Here is a 27670-nt window from a genome sequence, read left to right on the forward strand (position 1 = left end):
CTAACCCTCATCCTTAACATGTGACCTTCGAAAATGACAAAGTACAAAACAAAACAATGTTATTCTTTCACTGTGATCTTTAATGTTGCTGATTATGCACAAACGGTGACAGATGGACAATGATTACAATAATGTGAAACTGACGAGCACCTTTCTTGTTTGCAAACTGTAATATACTAAGTGATTCATAAATGATGCTGATTTAATGAAATAAACAACAGACATGACTGTCAGCTGCCTTACTGGCCTGAAAGAATGTCTTGGCAAAACATCAATGGACATAAATCATGTCTTCAACATTCCATGCTACTGTTATTTCAACCACAACTTGGAATGGAGGGAACAATGAATCATTATTTAGAAAGAGAATTTAACTTGTCATTTCAGCTCTTGAAACATGATCCAAAACTTCCAAATCACTTCGTGACATTAGTTTTATGCCACTGCACTTATTTAGTGACCAAGTAGTTCCACTTCAACCAATTCACAGTCATGCCATGTGGTTATATACAGATAAGGCATTAAATATTTGACCCATTCAAGGAATCCTATCAGAGTTAAGATTCAAACTTCAAGATACTAAATTTACCCAGGAATCATGAATTGCTGAAACATTCAAACAGCATGGCAAGTTCAGAATGCACTTAATGACAGCATATTTACAAGTACTCAAAAAAAACCTGTTTGATACAGACTCCTGCAATGAACATATGTGAAGTTTAAAACAAACATAATGTGTCAAAGGAAGGTCTCCCACTTAATTTAATCCCTATTAGTCATTTGTCATAAAGCAGAGAATGGACTTCTATACTGCCACTTTGAATGATATTTCACATTAAAGTGAAATACATTTGTGATGAGCCTTAACTGGTGGAAGTCTTAGAGGTAACCCATTCTGTCCAAGCACAGGTACCGGCAAACTGCAGATAGACAGACTAAGGCTCATGAAATTAGGATTTGAAAGTGCAATCAGAAGATAATGGAAAGTGGAACGAATGCAGTGCACTGGACCTTTGGGAAATATATCAGTATTGAACAGAAACAATTAATTAGAATAAATGACAAAGACATACTGTAATAAACTTGAAAGAAATACAAAACCATTTGAAAATGGGAATCAATATACTTTTATATTTTCACCCTGCCTACCTCAATGAGTGAACCAGAATTGCAGAAACTACAAACCACTGAAAGTAAACCAAAAAGGTATACAAAACAAATCAACATTAAATCAACATAGAACAAATCATTTTCTTATGACAGCCGTAAGTGAGTGAGTATGGTTTGATGCCACTTTCAGCAATATTTCACCAGAATCACTGCAGGGGACACCAGAAATGGGTTTCACATATTGTAACCACGTAGGGAATCAAACCCAGGTCTACAACGTGACGAGGCAGTGTTTTAACCACTACGTTACCCCACCACCCCAACAACCAATAAACTTCACTCGGATCCCTCTAAATTTTTCATTTCCCCTAGGAAAGACATTTTCTTTGTTGAGCCAAAGTTTGCTATGCAGTTGTTACTTTAAACAAAACCAGGCACTATAAAGAGTACATAAATCTTTCAAAAATATCCAGAGGGCACAATCTGAAAAATCCTATTTTGATTTAATCTCATCGTTGCATTACTGAATTGTGGTCATAGTATAAAAATAATCTATTAGATCTTTGCCAATCATAAAATATTGCACACATGATCCCAAAATACATGTCATTAAATCATTATCTTCACATTAGTAAATATTTGCTGTTGCACATATGTTGAAAACATCTCCACTGTGTTGCTTCTACTTGGGCAGGAGACCTGAATACTGAACAAATGATTGAATCACAAACAATGAAATGAACCACAAGTGCTCAATTCAAAGCCCCACCATTGGTTACAGATTCATCTCTTAGGTGAACTGCAAAAATGTCAATGTAACAAAAGGATTTCTACTCGAAATTTATCATAGTTGACTGATAACTACTCCGTACAGTATGTCTACAGAGTAAAATGTTCTTCCACAGAGACAGTCTTGTGCCAAGAATGCCAGAAGAATAATCTCCTTTTCTGATCTTCATGCCAAATTAAGTACTGGTAATAAGACAAAATCATGAAGATCTCAGCAGTTGTCAGTTGTGGTCCTTATAGAAAAAGCTGCTTTTGACACATTTGAGGGTGATAAGGTGCTACTAAACAATACTAAGAATGACAAACATTATTACATTGAATTGATAATGGATGACAATACCATCTCTTTTTTAGATACAGGTTCACCGGCAACTGCATTGTAAACAAGCTTTATGAGCAGCTTGTTTCAATTTCCACTTCAAAGTGGAACACAGTTCCACAACCACAGTTTCAAGATAATTGTGCTCTTTTGTTTTCATGAATAAGTGCAGAGTCATTAAAATACCACTGTAAGATATATCATATGGTTCTTTACATTATTCAGAGTCATAGTACATTATCCTGGCACAGGTCACAATGTGACTGCCTATTATGATAAGGAAGAGGAAAAGGACAATACCAAGAAAAATTCCTGAATAACACAAGCATTAAAGGCACTATACAGTCTATAGACAAAAGAAAGAGTATATGAACAAGATAATGTACAAGTTGGTTCGACATTTAGATGGGAATGCTTTGCCACTATGATACCCCAGGGTGTACGGCAGATCTCGGCAGATGTAGATGGCAACGGTGTAACTGTGACAATGCCATCCTGGGTTGAAATGATACAGCAGCTATTCTGAATATATCACAATACATGAATGAGATTAAATCCTGAAGCTAATGCAAGAGGGCATCACACAGAATCAAAAACTGATTCATTTTGATCATCACAGTTTGGACAGTTCAGGTTCCAACTCCTGTGTATGGATCTTGGTAAATGAGTACTGCGGTATCCTGCTGTATTGTAATCCAGGACACCCATGCTGGACTGGATATCAATTTCTTCCTTCTTGTATTTGCAAAGGTTTTGAGATGACAGTGATAGCAGTTTCTACACATGTAACATCTGCACAAAGCTAAGCTCGAATGCATTGATGCATGTTTCTTGTGCATGAGAGATCTTGACCCGATATGATAAATGCTAAGTTCCCACTGTGAAGTCCCACTGTCAGCCCTGAGAACAACTGAGGTGTGGTCCTCACTGCATGCCAGCTGGCTTCTTACCCCCATGGAACTCTTCAATACACAAGTGACAGCTCCAATTACCTGCAACAGACACAGCAATAGTGAGAGAGAGCAAATCTGGTTTAACATCTCTCTAAAACATTAAGTAACAACAATCAGTGGCCAAAAGTATTTTTACATTACTTCTATACTGGTAAATGGATAAATGTGCACTTGAATTTCATTCTGCATAAACAGGTCTTCAGCATGACAGGCAAACACTTAAACCACTGGGCTACTGCACTGCCCAGTGGCTAGTAGAGTATACATACCCTCAGGAGGTTCAGTGAGAGGTGGTGTGAGACAGTACATGTGGTAGCCTCGGTCACAGTCGTCACAAAATAACAACTGATCCTGAAATGAAATCAAATGAAACTCCTGAAATGAAGTGCTGAACTCAGGTGGAAACCAACAACGTCAACCTTGAAATATTCTTCCAGAATTAATTTTAAGGAATAATTTTACATACCAATATTTCAGACCTTTTTAATCAAGGTTATGCCATGAAAGAACTATCTGAAAAGTGTTAAACAATATCTCAACTGAAACCAAATGCTTAGTTCACATGGCATCAAAGGTCTGTAACTCCACCATAAACAAGAGTTAGCTCCCTTGCAACATTTGACAATGGGAGAAAACATGATTAATATTTTACATTGCATCCACAAATTTATTCAAGATAATACAATTCAAACAGCATGCAAACACTGATGGCATGATTAGATCAAGTTTAGTCAAATGGTAGAATTGTTGTATTATCAAGTTGTACTGAATTGAATAATATAAATGTATATGCGCAGCTTACATCATTATCGGAGGTGCCACACAGTCCACATGACTTGCACTCTATACACTGCCAGGGGTACTTCTTCACTGATATGATCATGTTGGCTGTGAACTGGAGACATGTTGGGTGACCTGCACACAAACATACAGCTAGTCACTTACACGTCAATGGTTACAGCAAATATAGACAACACTGTGTGTAGCAGTTCCCAAAGACAATCAGTCTTCGTAACAGCACATCACTGCAGAAAAACGTTACACCTACATGAGAAATATGCAATAACATGAACAGGTACACAACACACTAGGGAATACATAATGCAGACTGTATCAGGCTAGGTTAAAATCAGGAATGGGGTTAAAATAAGGTATACATCATTTTTTTTATTATTCATTTCCAAAAACCAAGTAATTTCGTGTGAGATTATTTCCACTTAGGGTTTCAAACTGCAAATAATTTGGATTTATTTCGTACCTGTCCAAAACATAGCCATTAAATTGGGCAGTGATAATAAAGGCAAGTTTTCTTTCTGTGTTATTTATCACATTCCACTAAATAGTACAGTAAACATTACCATAAATACCAAGTTGATTTACTCTTGCACAATTACGTCATCATGAATATGTCATAAAATCTGGGCAAGTGGTTTCTAAAAAATTTGAACCCATGCTAAAGCCAATTTTAGATAGCTTGCCCACAAACATAATACAACACACTATCAGGCATGCATAATCCTGACAATATACCAGTGTCAGTCCATTTTTAGTTCCTATTATCTCCAATGTGAAGGAGGGAAACATCAAATATCATCTTTTAAAGCCTTTTAGTATGACTCGCACGCAGACCAAATCAAGGCTTCACTCTAAGGCAGACATTCTATCCATCAGACCATGATGGAGGTTGAATAAGACAACAAAAAAAGTGCATGGCTAGAAAGTCGGTGTTACCTGAACGGCCACAATCGCTGCAAGACACCAGTTCCTCGGGTAGTTTGGTCTTCCTGTTGTCTGCAGCATCTCCCAAGCAGAAGTCACAATAGTTATTAGCAGTTGCCTTCCCATCAGCATTTTTACCTGTAACACATCCCACAGCAAGAGTCAGTCCAGCATGGAGGCATGGCCAGCAGAGGACAGCTCCAAGAACATTTTAACAGTCTACACTCAATAGCACAAAAACTTAAATCAAGACAAGCCCTATTATATCAATATAAGAACACAGTTGTAGCAATATGGTCACTTTTTCAAATAGGACCTAGATACCACCTATCTAGAGGATAAACACTGTGGGGATTATCACAGCACTGAATTTGAACACTGGTCTGTTATCTACACTTTGTCACATAAGGATCAAATTAGAAATACCGATCAAAACAAAAGTTCATATTTCGTAACTTAAATGTAGCTGCTGAAAAGGCTATCATTAAGTTTGACAATCACAACTATTCCTATATCCAATGAAGTTTTATTATAAGCGACAGACTGTCTTGTCATATGTAATTATAACTAAAACTATCTACATAGAAAAGAATGTTCAGGATCAATTAAACTAAAAAAAAAAATCAAAGTCTCATTCATTCAACAACAACAAAAAAAAAAAAGAAAAAAAACTGCCAAACTACCGAACTTCAGTATACAGACAAAAGTGTTGCTGCCAAACTGCCCAGGACAGATCACTGTAAACCTATCAATATAATGAAAGATGTTGGAATGAGAGTTACAGGACCTTCTACCACCTTTGAAGCTTGTGAAACCCTCTCATGATCTACTGAGTGAAGAAAAGTCCACACCATGTTACATTAATGAAAGTAGGCACTTTGATATCAACATTGAACACATACAGAAAAACACTGAATATATTTTGGTAAATAAAACAATTAAAAAAAAGGAAATGTACACAGATTATGCAAGAGTTAGCAGGACTTCTAAAACTACATTTTAGTCTAGATCTAAATATAAAGACCATGTTATAGTTATGACTAAGACAGTTAAAAATTGGTGACAGCGGAACATATTTATGAAGGACAAAATATGACTTTTTCTTCTTGAGCTCATGTTTTGGTTGCATAGATCATTCTGGAAAATCATAAATATTCAAGTTTTAGAACTAAGATGCAAAATTTGCACACTATGTTTAATCGAACAATCAAGCATTTCAAATTAATCACAATAAAGAAATCATACAACTAGCTAAACTTTAAGCAGTGGGCAAATCAAAAGCTTATATTCTCGGCGTATTCAGCAAATTCTGACAAACAGCCACAAAAATTCAGTAGAGTCCATCAGCCATTCGGCATGTAACCCACCAAAAAATGAGCAAAACTAAGATCACACATTTAATCACCAGGTGATGTTAGGAGCAAAAAATGGATGAATGATCCAATCGAGAAAAAAAAAGTTGCCCTTTAGAAACTATACACACACTGTACATCCCATTCAGAAGTCCACGAAGAGGCTATAAGTGGGGGAAGTTAAGTGTGACGGTGAGCTCGCATAGACCCACCTGAAACGGAGAAAAAGTTACTTAGAGGAGAGATTAGTCGCTGGGATCCAAAACCATAATATCAGAGAGACAGATATTGTCACCAACCCTTGCGTCTGTCTTGGGGGTGAGGAGGGATATGGAGGGGGTGGGGCCAGCATGCACATTCTTGACAACTCTACCAGCAGGTGGGCGGGAAAAGCAGACATGGTTGAGACTTGCGCTGCAGTGGGCTTGAGTGCAAACAGGGCTAACCATAACATGCTGCGGTGCTAGGGCATGCAATCTACTCCACCAACAGTTACATTCTAACCTCTAATTAGGCATGTATATTCACATCGTGGCTGCTTATGGCTGTCATAAAGTAGGAGGATTGTGGAAAGATTTCACTATGGTTAGATGGGTCTTACATTAACAGGTACAAATTTCTTCCTTGAGAACGAATACTGACACTTTTCCCCATGTGGTAACTTATGATCAAAGGCTAAAAATTTCCATCTAATCCTTCAGAGATGACAAGGAATTTTCAAAGTACAAAAAGAAGAAAAACATCCACTTCTTCAACCTGCAACTCCCCAAGACATTAGGCAACCTCCAAATCCCAGATTCCATTCATCCTTCCTCTGTCCTACTATCTGTTTTTAAAATTCAATAAAACCAAATAAAATGGTGTGAAAGGGCAAAATTGCTTCAATTTCAGCGGATTTCACTAAATGAAACTTGGTGTGGAGTCTTCTTCACAGAAGAATCTGCAATCAACAATTTTCAAGTAATTAATTGAATAATTGCACTTGAACATATCATTGAATGCAATGACATTACAACAAGCACTTAAGATTATAAAAGTATTTATAACCATGTTAGCCCAGCAGGTATCAACAGAGCAAACGATATTTTGATAATGATAACCTTTAAAGGCTAAGTGAAACTCCCTTAAACAACACTGCACAATATTTTCAAGTTCACACAAGCTATTTGAAATCATAACCTCCTAGAGAAAACAGACAGGATAAATAAGTTTGTCATTTTTTCTTCAAAATTTCAGGTGTTTTGTTTCTGTTTTATATTTCTTTCAATCTTTCCATAACCCTTAAACAATGAACACCACAATGACTACGCTACAAGCAAAGCTTTCTCAGCATGGGTGTTTTCTTTCTTCAACCAGTATTTGAAAATTTCAGACATTTTTGTGACTGTATGTTCAGATTTACGTGACTTCTAAAGGCAATGTATTCAATCTATACCTGCCATACAACCATGGTAACAGAACCATAACATCCCATCATGCATCATGCTTACATTACCACAACACAGTTGCACAGACTGCCATACATGTGATAGATCCAAAATAATGTGACATCATTTCCAAACCATGAGAACAAGTACTAGGACTGAGTGAGCTACTGAGGAATGTCAAGCTTCACAGAATGTCTGCAGAGGATGGAGATTGGACTGACAAATTTAAACCTAGAAAAGGCTCACTTAAATGTATACATGTCTCAACTGAATCTGGTAGCTCTTGTTCATTAGTGGGTAACTTGGTGCTAATGGACAATGATATGAGTTAATTTGGTTAATTTAATGACACAATCACACAGGTTTGAGATGAAACTGACCCAAGTGGAGACAAACCGTTGGTTGAGAGTGAGGAGAGACAGTAACAATCTACATAATCCTAGCAGACAGAAGACCATCCATTCACTTACAACTTATACAGGACAGCCACACGGACCATCAATAATCTTCAACAACAAGCAGGTAGTTGAAATTCATTCAGATATCAATTCCCAACAAAATATAGGTCACAAGACTATGTAACGCCATAAATAGGCAATAGTGGGAACAGAACTAGTTTGAAGATTCGGTAAATATAGCAATATTCCAGGACTGCAGAGGATAAATGACTTCACACATAGAAAACCAGGTGGAATAGAAACGTAGGTCTTGTGCGTATAGCAAGTGACAGCTATGATTCCATTGCCAAGTTACCATGTGGTGAGCGACAAGGATAACACCACAGTATGGAGAGGCACATATAGGATGGTTACTGATGTATTAGGTAGGTGTGGACATCCATCTATAGGATTAGGGGTTATTAGACACATATTAGGAAGACACAAGGCACAAGAGATATATAGTGATAGGCAGCTCCCAAAAATAGTCGGAACATTTCAAATCATCTTGAACACAAGGAGGCGAAGAAAAGACGTCTCAAGTAAACAAGGAGATTTGTAATTGCAAAGCCATTTCAAACAGGGTAAAGTCACTGAAATCATGACAAGGAGGTATCCACTTTGGTCAGGCGTGGCAATATTCAGAATATGAGTGGCAAATTTGTTGTGATCATGAGACAGTTTAAAGAGGTTCCAATAAATACATACCAGAACAGTGAAGGTATGTTACTACAGGAAATATCAAAGTGAAGGGGATAACAGAAACACAGGGTCACCCCAAGACACCATGGGTGGCAACTACAGGTACAAACATCATCAAATATTTTTGTATCATCAGATAAAGGCAGGCCCCCATTCCACAATGGTATCGCAGCACTTTAATTATCACATACTTAAACACTAAATCACAACATCTGTATAGCTAAGATCACATTGTGGAACAGGACCCAAACTAGAGTTATGATGTATAACGTTACTGAGATTCTAGCGTATGCCAGGATAAAATCTGGATACCAGTCTCCATCATCTAATCAACATTGCAGAACATGAAAAGTGATAAAATCACGACAATGGAAATAATCCACTGGAAGGTGATAATCCCGAACACATTCCTCAGTGCAAGAATGAACTACCACCTATCGCATCAGATCACATAGACATCACACTTACAGTTGATAGTTCACATTTGCGATCTATCACATGTATGAGCATATAATCTTTTAAACAATATCAACACAAGACAATACATTTCATATGATCATATTTCACCACTATTTTATCATTAGAGTTTGTCACTGACACATCTGTAGGATAAATAAATTCTAGTTTATTTTGTCCACATCTGTTATCAAAATCTACAACAATGAAAAATGGTGAAATGTGCTATCATACGGCAACAATGTCTAGATGCTACCAGAATGCATGTATACTGCCAAGTGCAAGGGGACGACTCATATATAAGCAAGATTGACAACATCCATGATCCAGATGCCAAGCTGGCAAAATATCCATCTAAAATAATACTGGGGTCAACAAAACAAAATTTGAAAAATACTAAAAATAACAAAAAATCTACAAATTATCAGCTTGTAATCAAAATAACATGCATTATGACCTACAGTGGTTACAAAAGATGTAGAACTAATTTCAACTTTTTGAGATATAGTAACATGAAGGTGGTTTGTGTAAGCGGATTGCACACTCACACTTGCTACCATTGGAACGAGTCTGAGGTTTGGGAGATTGTGTGTTGCAGTCCTCGTCAATCATGCCGTTGTGGAAGTGGGTGTAGTGGTATGCCAAACCAGGCCGGGTCTTGTAGCGGGCACCGCATGCTGGAGAGGAGAAAGAAATTACTCAGTTAGCACTAACATAGAGTCCTGCTGAGGTGAGCACTGATTGCAGTAAAAGAACAGCATCTTCTTTCAGGAGGAAACTGTAACCCCAAACACAATATTTGCTAATTTCTGTCTGTATGTGTCTGTATGTGTCTGTGTGTGTGTGTATGTATGTATGTATGGATGGTGGATGGATGGATGGATGGATGACACATTTACAGTCTCGTGGTTTACCATCACCTGCTGGTTAATGCCTTAGCCAAGTAATTACATGGGCCCGCTTGCACAGAGCAATCTTAGTTACAATCAACCTTAGGCCCCTCCAAATCAACTTTACAATCACCATACAATTGCCCTTATCCACTTGCACAAAGACAATCTTAAGAGAGCATGGATTTAAGATTGCAATTTTAACTAAGATAGACCTCTTCAGCGTTGGAGGTAGAAATTTCTTTAACTCGACTCCTGTTTACAGTTGTCTTCAAGCGCGCATGGCAAACAAAACATGGAACTGGTTACTGCACGCAAATGACATTCCTTCCTTAATCGCACCTTGCAGATTTTTCATGAAAACAACGCAAAAAAAAACAAAACAAAAAAAAACCCACAAATCTTTAGAGGAAATGATAACGTTGAAGTAGGAAGCGATAACATGGAAGGTAACATGTATAATCACTTCTCAAGGGTTTTTCCCTAATTTTTCAACATTCTAATTTTTTCATGATCTAAAAATAATGTTTTCATATTTCCCTGTCATGAATTTTCCACAACACTCCCACTGTCATGTCACACTTTCATATCTTTACAAATCTAATGCTTGTGGGATATATTTGGGATTTTATTCCAAATAACACCGACCAGATGCCAAACCATGTTGAACTGACAGCCACTGACAAATCATGGCACATTTAGGTGTTATATCATAAGAAAATTTTATTTATGTGTTATCTTCATGATTATTAGGTCAATAACTCAAGACCCAGTTTGTTAATGTATTTGTTTGTATTTCAATATTTGCATAGAACATGATATTTCTGTGGTTGAAGTATCACATTATTTCATGTTTGTTGTATGTGTTGTTAAATGCTCATCCACGGTATATTAACTACTTTGTTGATAATTATTTTTTGTTTTGTTAAAAAAATGTTTTACACAAATATCACATACCCCAGCAAGTGTATATTTCACGTTTGAAGAATACTTCTATTATATTTAAAATGCATAGATTAAAAACTCTTGTCTCTTGTCAAATTCAATTTTTACAAGCAGAAAAAAACCCATAATTTTGTACGTTATCCAACTGTAGATTATTTCAATGTTAAACTAAGACAAAATCATTAACCGAAAAGAAATATGTGGATATCTGTTCTGTCACAACAGAACAAGCTTTGTATTTGGGCATGGCAGTTTTACACCAACGGCACAATCTGCAAAGGGAAACCACTCCCATCTTGCGTAAAAACTAAGATTAGCTGCCCTTGAGTTACTGAAAAGGTCATTGCCACTGCTGATTGCATGCAGACACCTTTCGTTACTATCCTTTCCTTGTTTATCAAATGGTATGGTGTTCATACTTTTTCCAACACTGAATCGTGTGAGATTTGTACTCTATGTTTTTGACTCGATAATGATGTTGTTCACTACCTCAAATAACTATATTTCAGACGTTAAATCGATGTTGCATTCTCCATGTTGTTGAAGTGTCGAGGCGAATCATACAGTTTTATGCAATATGAAAGCAATTCCCAAACGTAAAGCTAATTATCTGAGCGAAACTGAAACCAACTTGAACAGCATTTTGCTACTGACTACAATGATTTTAGCTCCTTACAATTGTTTCCTACCAATTGTAAGTTTTGATTGTAACTTACAATGATCTTAGCCTACAATCGCAAGTGTGCAAGTGGATGGCAATTGCAGCCAAAGCTTAAAATCGCAATCTTAAGTATTTACAATAATTGTAGCTCTAAGATCGTTTTGTGCAAATGGCCCATGGAGTGTGCTCACCTTCACAAACATAGGGTTTATCTTTTTCCTCTGGCATCAAGTCTTTGTCTACATTCTTCCTCCTTCCTCGTCCTGGTCCCTGCAACAGGAAACATGACATACTCAGCCCACACTTAGCATTTTGAAACAAACTGGTTCATTTGCCGATACCCTTAGCCAGTTCTTTGTTTATGGCTTATAAGCCTGATAGCTGAGAATTGCATGTGGTCAGTGATTAAAGTTGTGCACGGCATAATGTCATTGGCAGACACACAGGCAGACATATAAGTGCCAATAAACCAGACATTGAGTTTTCTCTGTCACAGAGTCTTCTTATCACAATCAATATGTTTGGGTTTTTTATGTAACGAGTAGATTATTTATTTGTTTGCGTACACAGCCAAGATTAGACTAAATAATGCTAATGACGTCATACTGAGGGCAGGCATACTGTTCAAGCTCCACAAACCTCTTCAATGAGCATGTGTAATGAGCGCAGGGCAGCTTAGCTGTTCAAACCTTTTTCCCCCAGAGATGGGGGAAAATTAGTGAATCATTTGAACTCAGGCATTTTTTCATCACATTTATAGACTTAATTGGCATTATTGATGATTTGTTTCAGTAAGTGCAGAAAGGTATCAGAATCTGCAAAGTTGTGTTGTATGTTGCATGTGACCTTTAACAATCACTTAAACATGTAATTTTCTCAATAAAATTGATATTTCATACTTATCCTGACTCATGCTAATTGCTTATCTCATTTTCCCTGGCGAAGGTATTGGAATACCGGAAATCCCTTGAAGTTCCCTTCTAAAAAGAAGCGGACGTATAAATACACTCACCCATGTGTAGCCTCTGCTTTCCCGCACATTGGTCATGTGACAGGCCATGCTCTTCACTCTCTCCTTATATATCGCCCGACACGAGAATTATAGTAATTGAGCGTGTCTGTGTGGGGCGGCTTGTCATGAGTCAGGATAAGTATAAAATATCAATTTTATTCAGAAAATTATATATTTTTCCTTCTCCTGACTCATGCTAATTGCTTACAGAATCCGACAGAAATGGCTGTGGGTCAGGCCACACTGGATTCTGCTGGCTGTCAAAATTACGTCCAATAATTTCCCCCCCATAAACAGGAACTTGTAATGGCGATAATATGGTCCTGCTCTTCTAATATTCATTGTAGATTCTGGGGGGATCACATCCAGTCCAACTTGTCTTCAGCCGAAGGTTTTGTTGACTGGAATGTGTGACATCAAAAGTAACTAGCGTCCTGCTAGTTTCTGATGCAGCTAATTGCCAAGATATTGTAATCAAGACTAGTTGTGACCCTTCTTCATGTACAAGTATCTTCATTACGAGTACATGGTCATAATCACTCATGTTAGTCTGTTTAAGATGTGTGCATGGACTCTGCAGAGCGTCTGGTTTCCACAAGTCATGTGATAAAAGGAGTGAGTGAGCTCAATGCCTTCAGGGAATTGTTAGTTGCTGAGCAACGACAAGAGGCCCAAACTGATGAATGCCAAAGACGTCCTCCATGGCCATGTCTCGTAGATAATGGTTGGCAAACACTGTGTTTGACATCCAAAAGCAGCCTTCCATTATAGCTGATAGCGAGCAATTTCCATGTAGCGCCAGTGTAGAGGCAAAGGCTCTAACTTCGTGTGGGCTGGAAGCTCACGGAGGATCTAATCCTACTGCTTTATAAGCCCTCAATATAACAGCTCTGATCCACACTGAGATAGTGTTGCGGGATACTTCCGTAGGTGTCTCAGTGGATATAGGGATACACAGACGCTTGAAACGCTGCCTTCTAGGCTTAGTACGTGCAATGTATATCATCAATGCTCTGACTGGACAGAACGATAAATCTTGAGTATCCTGCAGTCCTAAGATTGAAGATAATGCCGGTATATGAAATTGCCTATCCGGTTGACCTGGCTATTGATTTTTCACAATAATATCCCATCGTAGGCACCGATGGGCTGTCCGTTGATGATTTGCATCAAAACTTGTGCGGTTAATGTCCAGAGCATGAATTTCTGACATTCGTGCAGCTGCAGTCAAGGCAAGTAAAAACAGCATCTTCTGAGTTAGCAGTTCAAGAGAGGTCCGATCAAGCGGCTCGTACGCATCACTTGTGAGATGTTGAAGTACAATGTTTAGATCCCATGCTGGAGCTCTAAATCTACGCTATTGATCTTCCAACTTGAAACAGCGTAGTAAGGCAAGTAACTCAGGTACTTGAGTCAACTTGGTTCCTGTTTCCATGGTGACAACTGAGCTGAGAGCTGCCAAATATGTAGATAATGCAGAACCTTTCTGAGCTCTGGAATGTTGTAGGTGACAGAAATATTCTGCTATCTGTGGATATGTTGCTTTCATCGCCGTGAAGCCTTTCTTCTTGGCATATGTCTCAAACCACTTCCATTTGTCATCATAAAGGGTGCGAGTGGATTTCCGTAAGGCTAAAGTAACTGCTTTCGCTGCTCTCGCCGAATATCCTCTGTGTTTTAAAGAGCTTTTAATTGTCTCGATGATGTTTGGTAGCATCACTGGAGGGGGACAAGCGAATACGTTTAGTCCTTCCCAAGGGATGCTGAGAGCATCTCTTGCCCTGGCTAACGGATCCGGTACTGGTCATACAAACGTTGTCTGTTTGTTGAACCTTGTTGCAAATAAGTCCATTTGCAGCAATCCGAATGTCTGGCTGATTAGTTGAAATGCCTCCTGATGCAGCATCCACTCTGTTGGTGATGGACAAAGAGGACCAGATAAGGCATCCGCCATCATAATGTTGCAGGCTCCTGGTATGTAGCATGGTTTTTTGGGAGATCCACACTGACAACTAGATCGAAGAGTTGAAATGTCAGGTGTAGAAGAGATGGTGATCTCATTGACACCTGTTTGTTTAAGTAAAAGGTCACTGTTGTGTTATCTGTGTGTATCATCAGTGACTTGTCTTTCAACATTGTCGACCATCTCCAACTGGTTGATATGAAGAGCTTGCTCTCCTTTGGTTCACATCCCTGCTGCTACTTTGTTGTCTAGATAGGCTCCCTAACCTTGCAGCTATCCATCTACATAGAGATAGTTGTTGAATGCCGGCTCTAACATGTAAGTTCCTGCGCAGGTATTGACTGTCAAGTCTACCATAGCGAGTATGCTCTCAAGATGTCCAGCATCGTAAACCGATCAGGACGTGAAACTGTGACTCACTATCATAGACACAGTAGTAGGCATCTTCGTCTGGTCATATCCTGAGGTGACGTGAGCAGATCAAGGAGATATTGTCACTGACGTAGTGATAATGGAGAGAGTAGAACCTGTTCTAATCATCGGCTTGAACTTTTACCCACCGATCCTCTGGGACAGTGATGTATTTCAACGTAGTGATGAAACAAATCCCGAGGAATTTAGATTCTCAAGTCATCCGAGCGGAGTTAGTAGCCTGATAGTGAAGTAAAACTGTAGACTGAGTTGACTTCTCTCGTGATGAGCTTATATGCCATGATGATGCGTCATTCTTCGTCTTCAGATCATCCACTCTGTTCATTATGAATGAGTTGACATTCCAAGGAAGTCTATTTATAGCAGGCTGGCTGTACGATCACAAACTGTCATTCATTGCCGCAACCCTCCTCAAAGACATCGTTGAGTCTGCTGTTAGAAGACCTCTATGCTGTCTGAAGAATCAAATGACGCTGCTAATCTAGTGTGTAACAACATCTTTCCCTAATTGAAAAAACGGTAAGTCAAATGTAGACGACTTCTTGACACTGGAATAATAAAATCATATTCTGCGCAGGGCATTGTCTCTTGGGGACCAATCAGATTATAGATGTAATGTCATCGGCTTTCTTTGCAGGGCGTTGTCTCTCGGGGACCAATCAGAGTGTAGACATGTCACCAGTGTAGCAGAAAACTGATCATCGTGAAATCTTCTTTGAACAGTGATACCCTTGCCAACATTTAGGCTTGTCCGTAACCATGCTGTTGCAGTCGTCTCGAAGAATCTTCGTGACGTATTCATCGTTGAGAATTCCCCACAGCTCCAGTAGCTCCGTTGAAGACATTCACCCACTGTGCAGATGTCGTTGAGTGTTCACCTGGAGCAGCAGTCGACGTAGTTGAAGAATGCAGTCTGCGTTCTTCCTCAACATGACCTTTCCAAGGTCACGTGGCATGCAGGCATCTACGTTGAACGGCTACGCTGAGTGCAGTGACGGATGACTCGATGGCCCAAGTTGCTGACGAGGTCTATGTTGTCTGACGATCATGATCCAGAGTGGTGACAATGTAGTCATGGTCGATCTAGGAGCAGCAGTCGACGTAGTTGAAGATTGTAGTCTTCTTTCTTCTTCAACATGACCTTTGTAAGTTCATGTTGCATGAAGGCATCAACGTCGAACAGCTGCGTTGAATGCAGTGACGGTTGACTCATAGAGATGTCTACTGCGATGGCCAAGGCTGCTGAAGAAGCCTACATTGTCTGACGGGGATGTCTATACCAGTTGACATCCTGCGTCGAAGAATGTTGATTCTGTGACGACTTCGTTGTAGAGGACTTCGTTGCAGACGACAATGGTGATTTTGACTTCTTCAGCTGCGACGGCCCCGATCCGAGGACCCAAGGCATAACCCCAGAGACCCATCTGACTGGTAATGGGAATGAAATTCAGCAGTTAATGAAAAACAACACTTACAAGAAGCTAAATCACCCAATGAGACATGCTAGTGTAAAATCGACATTGCCTGTCCCTCGCATGCCTGTGACAAGAACAAATTTATACAATAAATTCTGAAACAGATAAATTCACAGCAAATAGTGGAAGAACATAAGGGCTTACACGCCGAAGAAACTAAAAGCGGGTCAACCACTGACAGCCGTAATCCATACTGTAAATATGATTTCATCAACGGAGACTAAGTCTCCTATATCAACACACAATAATCACAAATAACCAAATTGTGATACATATACATAAACCAAATATCGCACAACATAAATATAGCTAAAGGACCGAAATAAATGAAAAACTTATCGCCGTAGTGGAGATCCCAGGGATCGCCAGCCGCCCTCGTCGGGCAATAAGGAGAGAGTGAAATAGGGAGGTTACAGATGGGTGAGTGTATTTTACGTCCGCTTCTTTTTAGAAGGGAACTTCAAGGGATTTCAGGTATTCCACTACCTTCACCAGGGAAGAGGAGATAGGCAATCAGCATGAGTCAGGATGAGGAAAAATATAATTTATTCACTTAGAAATGGATTGGCAAACAAGCCTGTATGACTTATATTAATGCCTCTCCGGAATGCATGCTTAAAAATAATGCTGACCTGTCATTTGAACCAGTGAATCTGAATATCGGTGAAGTATGTTTTACCATGTAGGGGCACAGGGTATGTAAAGCGATAAACTGCTGTGAAGCGTGTCAGTTTCCTCTCGCTCTACTAGAACTGGTTCTATTTCTGCGGCTGACAATTTCCATACAGAATCCAATACAATACTTGAAGGTTTTTTTTGGTGTTTAACGAATGAAAACAATTCTAGAAGGTTCCTTTCTGTCCTAGCCTAGGTCCTGTGTGTGTGAATATTTTATGGATGTTTGTGCAGTCCTCAAGGGGGATGAAATAACCTTATGCAAAATCAAAACAGGGTACTAACAAATAGAACAAACAAAACTTAGTAATTTGATTGCTCAGTGGTAGTTTATCTGCTACTAAGTCTCTTGAATCTGCTACTCGTCATCATTATCCCTGATATCACTGACTTCAGTACCGATGCCAAGTTCAATGACAAGGTTTCAATTCCAAGTTAGACAGAAAATGTGACTTGTTGACATGTGCTAAAATGAAACATGGCCATAATTTTCCAATGTGTTACATACCTTTTTCTTCTTTTTCTTTATTGTATCTTCATAATCACTGATATCTGACTGATCATCAACCATCTCCCCAGCATCTGGAGGATCACTGAGCATGTCAAAGTCCTCAAACCAACGGTCCTGGGACTCCGCCTTCTGTTCCAATACATCCTCATCCTCTTTGCCCCTGTGGGCAGGGTTCTCTACTGCACTTATTTGATGCATGTCTGAAATCCATAGAGACATGCTCCAATACATGAACCTCAGTATTAATGCACCAGTGATGTCATGTTCAAGTTCAAGAAATGAAAGTAGGTCTTCAAAGGACACAACACGTTGAAAACTTCATGAGCCAGATGGTTAAACAATAGTTTCTTTATATTTGCATGCATCACCAAAAAAAATTCAGTCGGTGCATAACTCTTTTGAAAGCGCTTGACCAAACTTGTAATTAAACGTTACTTTCAGCAGAATTTAAATGAACTATTTCAGGGGAACTGAATTTCATGAACTATAATAAGATGGACTTATTAGACCTAGGCCTAGCCATAACCTGGGCACTTCCATATTCTCATATTTTCTTTATTTACTACTGTAATATTAGGCATCAATTTTAACTATTGATCAAGGCCGTCTTAAACGCTGTGTCACTGCCATATCTTTAACAGTAATAAAACTGTTAACAAATGATTCAAACATACCTCATCTGTATAAAGTAGTAATGACTGCATTCAAGTTGTTGGTAAAAAAGTTGGAATATTTGACTAATTGCAAATACATCTGTCATATTCATATAAAGCGGCCTGTTCAGCATTAGATAACAAAATAATAGATGAGGTGTGTTCTGGGGCCTGTTTCCTAGGAATAAACACAATCCTTACTTAGTGAAATCTGGATTCTGATGTTCAAATATCTAAGGAACAGGTACAGCTCCTAATAAAAGTCCAGTGATTAATAATTGTTGGAAGTAGAATACATTGGACAAAATTGGCACTAGACCTAATGTCAAATGTCAGGTGAATGGTGAAGAAGTGAGTCAGTAAACACAGTGAAAAAGTGAGTGAACACAGTGAATGATTAAGTAAGTGAACATGGTGAAGTGAGTGAATTGGGTTTCACATCAGCAATATTGGAGCCACACATATTACAAGTCTGGAATGAAGCGTGTTTTGAGAAATCGCATGACTATTGACTGTAAAATCGATGGGTCCAATCACTCCTGCTTCACTACTCAGCTAGTCACTTTAGCTGATTTGGATCTAATCTGTCTGAGGATCAACACAGTTTATTTTTCAATGGAAGCCAAAACAGGTAGATCAGGTTGATAAAGAATTAATACATTGTGCATTACTGTGCCTTCTATGTTACAGAACAACATTGTAATCCTAAATGTTAGCAGGTTAGATACTAATCAATTACATATTATATTCCTTCACACAGGTAACAAAACAAATTCATGAACATAATGAAGACGAAGCCAACCTTTTCTTATTACTTGGATCGTGGACTTATTTTGGTTGACTGCTGTTGGTAGGATGAAAACATCAAAATAAAATGGGAAAGACAGTGATTTACAAATGTTGTAGTTACTCTTAGTGGACAAGACAAGATATAATGCAAACAAAAGCAATAGTACGCCTTAAAGTTGAGACTTTTAAACAGTTTTTACCATTACATTGCCTAAATGAATTTTAGTTAAACATATCCCAAGAACAACGTCTTGGTTTACTAGCCCGTTCATCTTTCAAAAGGAACATGGGGCAAGGCTGAATTGAAAACAGAACATAAAAGACAGACTGAATGAGTTCATACACTGGGATGTGCCCCAACATCATGCAGGTAAGAAAGCATTATTGTCTTCTCTATAAGTAATGCATATTAAAGCTAGTCCACCAGTACTTAGTTACAGTCCAACTTTTTGCAGTGAGGTAACTCATTTTGGGGACTATGATGTAGTTTCAAAATGGCCAGTGAGTGAGTGGGCCTGGATTTGCCATTGAACAATCAAGAACATAACCGTCAAGCTCACCTGCTTCCCCCATCTCAATGTCCCCTGCACGTGCTAAACGAACCTCAGCAGCAAAGAATGAGCGTTTTTTCTTTTTCCATCGTTTGGCGGGATATGAGTAGATTTGACCATATACATTGCCTGGAAATAACCACAAGTAGAATGCACACATCCAAACAGCAAACAAACACCTTGTATCTTAGTCAAATATCACAATATTTATTATACAGATACTAATCAGTAAATTCATGATAATTGAAAATGGTTTGAAAATTGATGCAAACTTTATTAATACATGGTACTATCATAAAGTACCTTGTTTGCATCTGAACATATTTAACATCCGGAACTTACTGGGCCAACATGGTCATGCCTCAAAGCCAACTGGTCACAGTGAATGAGACTTTTGGATACATCAGCAATACTTGATGTTCTTGTAATCTACAGCAAGAACATGTCTAAATCAAGACTGAGTCAGCTGCTTGAAAGTATGAGCAATAATCAAAGTTTAAACCCACCTCACATGGCAACCACTCAATTCATTGTTTGTCATTTTGTGGACACACTCTCAAGATAAGCAAAGGTTACAGGAACCTGTACCAAGTCCACTGTTCTGAACCCCTATATATATTTCCATATACAATGAATTCATGACTACCTGGTTGTCTGTTCATATACGGATGCCATAGGTTGCTGTGATTCTGTGCCAAGCCAGTCTGTGAATCTAGGAATGGTAATCTCATTTTACGCTCCATGGCCATACGTGTGTTGAAGCTTGCTGTTTGTTCTAGCGCCTCCTTGTACAACTGTGTACTTCCCATACTAAAACGATAAAATAAAAGATGAATCAATAGCCTGGTGTGAACTACTGCACTTATCACGTTTATGGTTTTAAAGCATTCTTTGTTTTCTTAATATAATTTATGAAAGGCACAAAACAATATATGTTTCTTTATACGTTGTCCAAAAATGTTTGTCAACTCAAAAATGAAATTATCACATTTTCCTAAATGCACTAAATGCATGAACAAAATCATTTTTATCATCATGTCATTTACAAGTGAAAAGTTAAAATAACAGAATAGATGTAAAGATTATCCCTCATGTTTGTTGTAAATTTTTACGTACAAGCGACAAAACATCGGTCGGAGGGACTATTTTTCACGATTTGGAGCCTCAGCAAGTCCACACAAACCGTGGCTAGTTTCACCCATTTTCATAATTTAGTAAAAGCGTATTCATGCTGAATCTTCTCGTACTTCATTTACAATAACGCCACTAATCAATTACAGTATGAAACATACGTATCATGGCAATGTTAGAACAAAACAGAAATGAAGATTTAGAAACAAAGCAAATACCGCCGCCCACTGAACAAATAATTGTGAGGCGACAAGGCATAAGGCAGCCGCGTCTGGAGATGATCATATGAAAAGACATATTATCTAGAAATACCAACAGGAAATGGAGCTTATTTCACGCCAAGCTTTTCTGTACACTATTGTTAACCTAACATGAGATTCTAAAACACAATTGCTGGCCAAAAAAGGCTAAACTGGAAATATTTACCTTTTCTTGTACACTGTTACATCTACAGCCGCCATTTTGAACTCTCTTTGTAGTGGCTATTTTCACGACGATAAGAGTTATCTGCCCTTTGAAGGGCATGTATCACAGTGGATGGCAACAGTGTGAGAATCAAACACTTATTAAATAAGAAATTGTCTTCTGCGATGGCATATCATTATATAATATGTTCCATTACAGTAAAATGATCAATCAAGTAATAAAACTTGTTGTTTGACCTCGAAGGTTTCATAATTAATCTTGTAAACCAGGGAGACTACATACAGAGTCGTGGATTATCCCTGTATAAATGATTAACGATGATTAACTTTTGAACTTCATTACGTGGATTATATATATACATGCTAGTCTTAGGGACCATTCGTAATTTATGGCTGGGTGTGTGTGGTGTGATGCTTAAACCAGGTATAATCGACAACAGATTCTACTCTATATAGTGTCATCATCCAACAATATTTCCAAATAGCGGCATCTGAAGAACATTTGCCGTTCAGTCTGTATGCTTGTTTTGGTTGTGAACATGTATCATCACGACCTCTTGTTATCCGTGCATGCAAGTAAAAGTTTCGTATGGGATCTGATATCTTTGTATATAGTATCCCATGTCTGGAATCCGCCGGCAAATCGTTTCACGACATAATGTCTGGATGCAGACATAGCCATGCCCCATTCCTCGGTCAATCATATCCCATTTGTGTTCCCACCCGAGGGACGGTGAAGTACCCTCGTGGTTAAAGCGTTCGCACCTCGCGCCGAACATCCGGGTTCGATTCTTCACACGGGCACAATGTGTGAAGTCCATTTCTGGTATCACCCGTCGCTCAACTGCTTAATCTGAGAATTTCCAAATATCTTTATAAATGACAAACAACACTATTTGATGGAATATCTAAATGAAATATTACACAAATCAGTTTAAGCAGGGAGCCTATATAGAGAGTGTTATAGAGTATCCCTTGTTTAAGTTATATTAATTTCCCCGTCAGTCTGAAAGATGGAACATGCGATGTCCCATGCATGATAATATTAATTTATTCAATTAACCGAACACATTTCACCCCGATATTAGTCTTTATTTGATCTGGGAACAACGGTATGAGGGCGCAGGCCAGCTCAGACTTACCTGTAAAAGGTGTAAGGCATTACTTGGGCAGTTGAGACACCTGTTGCCTGTTTTAAACAGACTATTGATTGGTTTTGATACATTTGATATTTGACTTAATTTGTGTTAGTTTCCTAAACACTTGTGTACTTTCAGTTTGTTCGTTACGGTGTATCGACTATACGTGCACATAGTGACTGCGTCATTGATCGATTTCATAGCATTAATCAAGGCATTGTCTGGTTCAGACAAATTCATCTCCATCCCTCCGTCATCCCTACGTAATGCAGCAACCAAAACAAACCAAAACAAAAAGTTCACATTCCTATATGAAAGTATATGCATGCATGATTATTCAGCTATATTACTGCTACTCTAAGTGTAGTTCAATCAACATGTGAAATATTCGTATTTATACTGTATATCTATCTGACTAGATGCACATACACTTCGAGGCGAAGCGACGTCGAACTGACGTGAATAAACTGAACAGATGAAGTGTGCTGAAATATTCTTTATTCGTTTTGAATAAATCCCGAAAACCAAGTAACTTCACACTCTGGCATGCTGAGTAATGAAAACTATATAACTAAATCTTCAAAGAACATTTCAGAGACGTTTCCTGTACAAAGGCAGACTAATTTTAAGAGAAGCGCTTAAGAGAAGATCAAAGGTATGGAGGGTGGGGCGCGTGTAGAAAATATATTTACTCTGTTTACTAATTACAGTTTGACTTTTCAATATAAAACATGTGGTGATATATCGCCGAACGCTTTCTCAAATTTCGAAAATACCCCCTCTGTGTTAATTAAGATAGATTTTGATTGCTGAATTGGTTCGTTAAAAATATTTAGGCCAAAACATTTTGAGCAAGGCTACATTGAGAGAAAGAACCAATCAAATTGCGGTATTATCGCTACCGGAAGTCATATGATTTTGAGTCACGTGAGTTGCAAAGTGTCCTGAACTACGCTTGATATCTAGTTTTACTCTGGTGTTACAGACACAACGGCCTGTCTCGGCACTTGAGGGATCGACATGAAGACTTTCTTCGCATTAATGGTGTTGGCATTTGCCAGCCAAGGTGAGTCAAGTTCCATGAATGCTGACCTCAGTTTCCACTAGTCGGGCAATTGATTTTGGCATACTGTGTATCATGACAAGAACATAACATTAACAATTTGAGCGAGTTGTGGAATGTTCTGTTGAAGCATTGCTTTTATCATTGGAGAAACAGGCGTAGTCAGTGTGACAGTCACAATTGTAGCTTGTCTAGGATGCCGGAATCAGGCACATGAACCCCAAACTAGATCTTACAATATACTCACAGTCACACTATCATTTTGAAGAAGAACCGTGACATAGCCACCGACATTCCACACAAATTCTTCTGATCAAATTTCACTGATGAGGATGAAAAATATTTCCAGAAAATAAACACTGGGGTTTGAAAATAGTTTTAGTTTCACTATTTCACTGGAAAAAACGATGCTCAAAAGAGCTGCCGTTAACTAAAGTGAAAGATTAGTTAACAAGGAAATGTCACTAATCCATCATCAACTTACCAACTCTAATATGAACCAGGAGGACAAATGTTTCTTTCAAACAATCATAATTCTAAGATTTTAAAAGTCTGCAATGAAACTCAGTGATGCTACTAAAGGAGAAGGTTCTGAAAGCATAGTCCTGGAATGCTGTACAAGATAATGCATATTTAAGATTGTTTTGAGGAAGCAATGAACCATGACAGGCTGCCTGATACTCTGATGTTGAAATTATGTGAGGAAAGTAATTAGTGGGGTTCAGAAACTAATTTTAGTTTCACTATTTCACATCCGAGAAAGATCTGCCACCAGGAATGTGAAAGTGTTAGACTAGTGAACAAGGAAATACCACTGATCCTTCACTAACATACCAGCCTTAATCTCGTCCTTGTGGACAAGTGTTATTCCAAACACACATGATTCTTAGATTACAAATAACCCAATAATGTGGCTGAAGGACTCAAGGCTGAAGAGAACTTGTACCAGGGATGCCTTTGAAAATGTTCATAGGTGTCTTTTGAGGAAGTTTTGAATCATGGCAGGTTGTCATCCACCACTTTACACTTACACTGATGTGGGAATGTATGTGATGAGAGTAATCATTGAAAAATAGTTTTGCTGCACAAAAACCATGCGCAAAAGAGTTACCATTTAATGAAAGGGACAGTGGTACACTAGTCAACAAGGACATACCACTAATACGAGGGTTGGCTGAAAAGTTCACATGGTGAAAAAAAAGTTACAAAGTCCACGTTTGTAATTTATTTTTCTACATAGTCCCCTTCCAAGTTCACACACTTTTGCCAGCGATGCTGCAAAGCCCGAATCCCAGTCAGGAAGAAATTTTCTTCAGCTACCCTAAAAAAATCAGTCACAGCGGAAATGACGTCATCATTACTTGCAAAATGGCGACCGGCGAGTTCATTTTTCATTTTGGGGAACAGGTGGAAGTCAGAAGGAGCCAAATCAGGTGAATAAGGAGGATGGTCAATGAGTTCAAAGCCACAATCGCGGATTGTTGACACGGCAACCACCGATTTGTGAACAGGCGCATTGTCTTGGTGGAAGAGGACACCTTTAGCGATCATCCCTCGTCGTTTGGCTTTGATTACTTCTCGCAACTGGTTCAGTAGATCAGCATAGTATCTGCCGTTGATAGTTTGACCTTTTTCAAGATAGTCAATGAGCAGAATACCCCTGGAATCCCAAAAGACTGATGCCATCACCTTTCCAGCTGAAGGAACAGACTTGGCTTTCTTCGGAGCTGGTGAATCAGGATGCTTCCACTGTTTTGACTGTAGTTTTGTTTCTGGTTGAAAGTGATGTATCCAGGTCTCATCCATGGTTACAAATCGTGCCACAAAATCATCGGGATCTGCTTCAAAACGACGCAAATTGTCAAGGGACGTCTGGAACCTGACACGTTTCTGTTCTGCTGTCAAGAGCTTTGGCACCCATCTTGCAGAAACTTTAGTCATTCCTAATTCGTTGGTGATAATATGCTCAAACCTCTCATGAGAGATGCCCACTACACTAGCAATATGTCGAGTAGTCAATCGTCGATCATCCATCAACATATCCAGCACTCGCGTGATGTTTTCTGGAGTGGTTGCTGTTGAAAGCCTTCCTGAGCGTGGGTCATCATCAAGGCTTTGTCTGCCACACTTAAATTCTGCAGCCCACTTCTTTACTTGTCAGCATGTATCTATGTTGGGGACATCCCTTTCTTTTGCAAGTACTTGATGACTGCCCCGTATTCAGTTTTGTCCATTTCTGATGATTTCAGAGGGTAGGTTTACCAAAAGAGCTGTAGTTGAGATAAAACTATTAGTACGTTTGTAGTTCGTGTGTCTATGATTCACTAAATGATTGTCCTCATTGGTGGCAAACACCTGTCTCTAGCTGGTGGGGAAAAACCACTCAGGCTGAGAACTTTTCAGCCAACCCTCGTAGCAGTGTGTGAAATAGGACTGAGATGGGCTAGATTTCTGATGGACAGTATAAATTTACAGTTAGAAAGCCTTTTGGTCAGGTAATATATTTGATGTTCCATTGATATAAGTAAATTCACCAGATATGGTCTGGTTAAATCCTTTTGGGGCTAGTAACAACCCCAAATGTTTTGAAGTTGCTTGCACTGATATCTGGCTGGGTGGTTGTCTTATTTCATACACTGGCAATACATCAGGAGATTTCTAGTCTTAGTCTCAGCCTAGTTTACAAATGTTATTTTAATTTAACACTGATAATTCAAAGATTATAAAGAGCTTAGTTAGTATGAAGTTAATTTTATTAGAACATATATTTTAAGCAGCACCATTGTGGAATTTTCCATTCCAGCATGTACCATTTTGTACTGCTATGACTGACTTTACCATAGTTCGAATCTAGGGTTCTAATCTATAATTCAATTTAAGCCATTGTACACTTCTCCATATGGAAACTTACCTTGAGGACCTTACTGTAGAATCCTGTGCTTTAACATTTCTATCATATGATTGATGGTGTTCCCAATGTCTTTTATATGTACATGTATATAATGTCATGATGCCTGTTACAGTTATACAACCACGAAAAAGTCCAAACAATTAAAAAAAGGTTAAAACAGACAATAATTAGACTTATTTACTTACTGAATAAACAAAGAAAATCAAATCATATCTTTGTTGTCATTCAGCACTGAGGTCATTTTAAATCCTTGTTGACAGAAATCATTTTTCATGTGTTGGCATGGGTTTAAGGAATGATTTTATCAACAAGTCAGTTCATGTTTGTTTTAGAATCAGTCAGATAAAGATCATGTGCAATCAATAACACTGAAAGCCCATTGTCAGCTGAGATCAAGGACATTTCATTCCACATACTCAGGATGCTAGAGCTCCAGATTTAGCTCATGTGGGTACTGTATTTTTCACCCAATGTATTTTTTAGAGTGGGTATTTCATTTTCATTACACACTGCTTTCAAAGATCTCGGTATTTCAGTGTTTTTTCTCTGCGAAGTATGTGTCATTGAGTAAGTTTACTTAGCAGTTATGTACTGCCTTATGTCACATCTAATCAAAATCAACTTAAATATATTGGAAATGATTTCATAAAAATTCTCTCATCATCTACTGATAATACAACACTAGTTCTATATTAACAGTACAGCTTGATAGCATCCAAAGTCTTTTTCCTTATGCATGCAATTTTTATAAATGTGCATGTTTTAAACTTTTCGCATATCTTACATTTTAAAACTGTAATTTTCTATGCATATATTTTACCCGGATATGCAGCTTCCATGGCCCTCTGTGATGCTTATCTGGGGCTCTAATATGATAATACTCATTGATAAAGGTAAAAATATCCTCGGCAAACCTTGGGTACTTGTTACTTTGTCAACTCATGTTGATATATTTGATATCTGTAGACACTCCTCAATGTTAATTTTTAACTGTATCGGATCATACACTTCAGCCAACCTGTGTCAGTTAAGCAATTTGAATCTTGCATCATGCTGTTTTGCCCCATAGGTATTGTCTTAGTAAAGTTGCTGCTGTCTAATTCCCCTTGTTAATATTCACAGGGACTACATTTGAATGATTTGTCAAAATTTATTTATTGGAATGCGAGGCAGATTTTTT

At 38.4% G+C, this 27670-nt stretch overlaps 2 protein-coding genes and 1 pseudogene across 4 annotated transcripts in view; 1 reads left to right on the top strand and 2 right to left on the bottom strand.

Annotated features, from left to right (window-relative positions):
* LOC137285088 (zinc finger protein ubi-d4-like) overlaps positions 1–21450 on the bottom strand; it is a 283874-nt gene extending 262424 nt beyond the window's left edge. Inside the window, exons 1-11 of one of the 3 annotated variants that reach the window (XR_010956944.1) lie at positions 21379–21450; positions 20468–20631; positions 19831–19950; positions 19284–19325; positions 17826–18028; positions 11952–12030; positions 9813–9941; positions 4903–5028; positions 3974–4086; positions 3441–3522; positions 2455–3210 (exon numbers count right to left, since the gene is read on the bottom strand). Coding sequence is in view for 2 of the 3 variants with exons in the window: in XM_067817294.1 (XP_067673395.1) it covers positions 3143–3210; positions 3441–3522; positions 3974–4086; positions 4903–5028; positions 9813–9941; positions 11952–12030; positions 17826–18028; positions 19284–19325; positions 19831–19950; positions 20468–20631; positions 21379–21413 (1161 nt within the window). In the remaining variant the exon portion in view is untranslated. Of the gene's footprint in view, positions 1–59; positions 3211–3440; positions 3523–3973; positions 4087–4902; positions 5029–9812; positions 9942–11951; positions 12031–17825; positions 18029–19283; positions 19326–19830; positions 19951–20467; positions 20632–21378 lie in introns of those variants that run through there. The other 2 variants (XM_067817294.1, XM_067817295.1) reach the window with 2 other exon arrangements.
* Positions 13614–14489, bottom strand: LOC137283244 (uncharacterized; annotated as a pseudogene).
* A 1971-nt stretch (positions 21451–23421) lies between the features above and the next one.
* LOC137285084 (prosaposin-like) overlaps positions 23422–27670 on the top strand; it is a 34131-nt gene continuing 29882 nt past the window's right edge. The window contains exon 1 of the mRNA XM_067817290.1: positions 23422–23582. Coding sequence (XP_067673391.1) covers positions 23537–23582 — 46 coding nt within the window. The 5' untranslated portion in view covers positions 23422–23536. The remainder of the gene's footprint in view (positions 23583–27670) is intronic.

This window comes from Haliotis asinina, chromosome 5 (assembly GCF_037392515.1).
Source record: "Haliotis asinina isolate JCU_RB_2024 chromosome 5, JCU_Hal_asi_v2, whole genome shotgun sequence".
NCBI lineage: Eukaryota > Metazoa > Mollusca > Gastropoda > Lepetellida > Haliotidae > Haliotis > Haliotis asinina.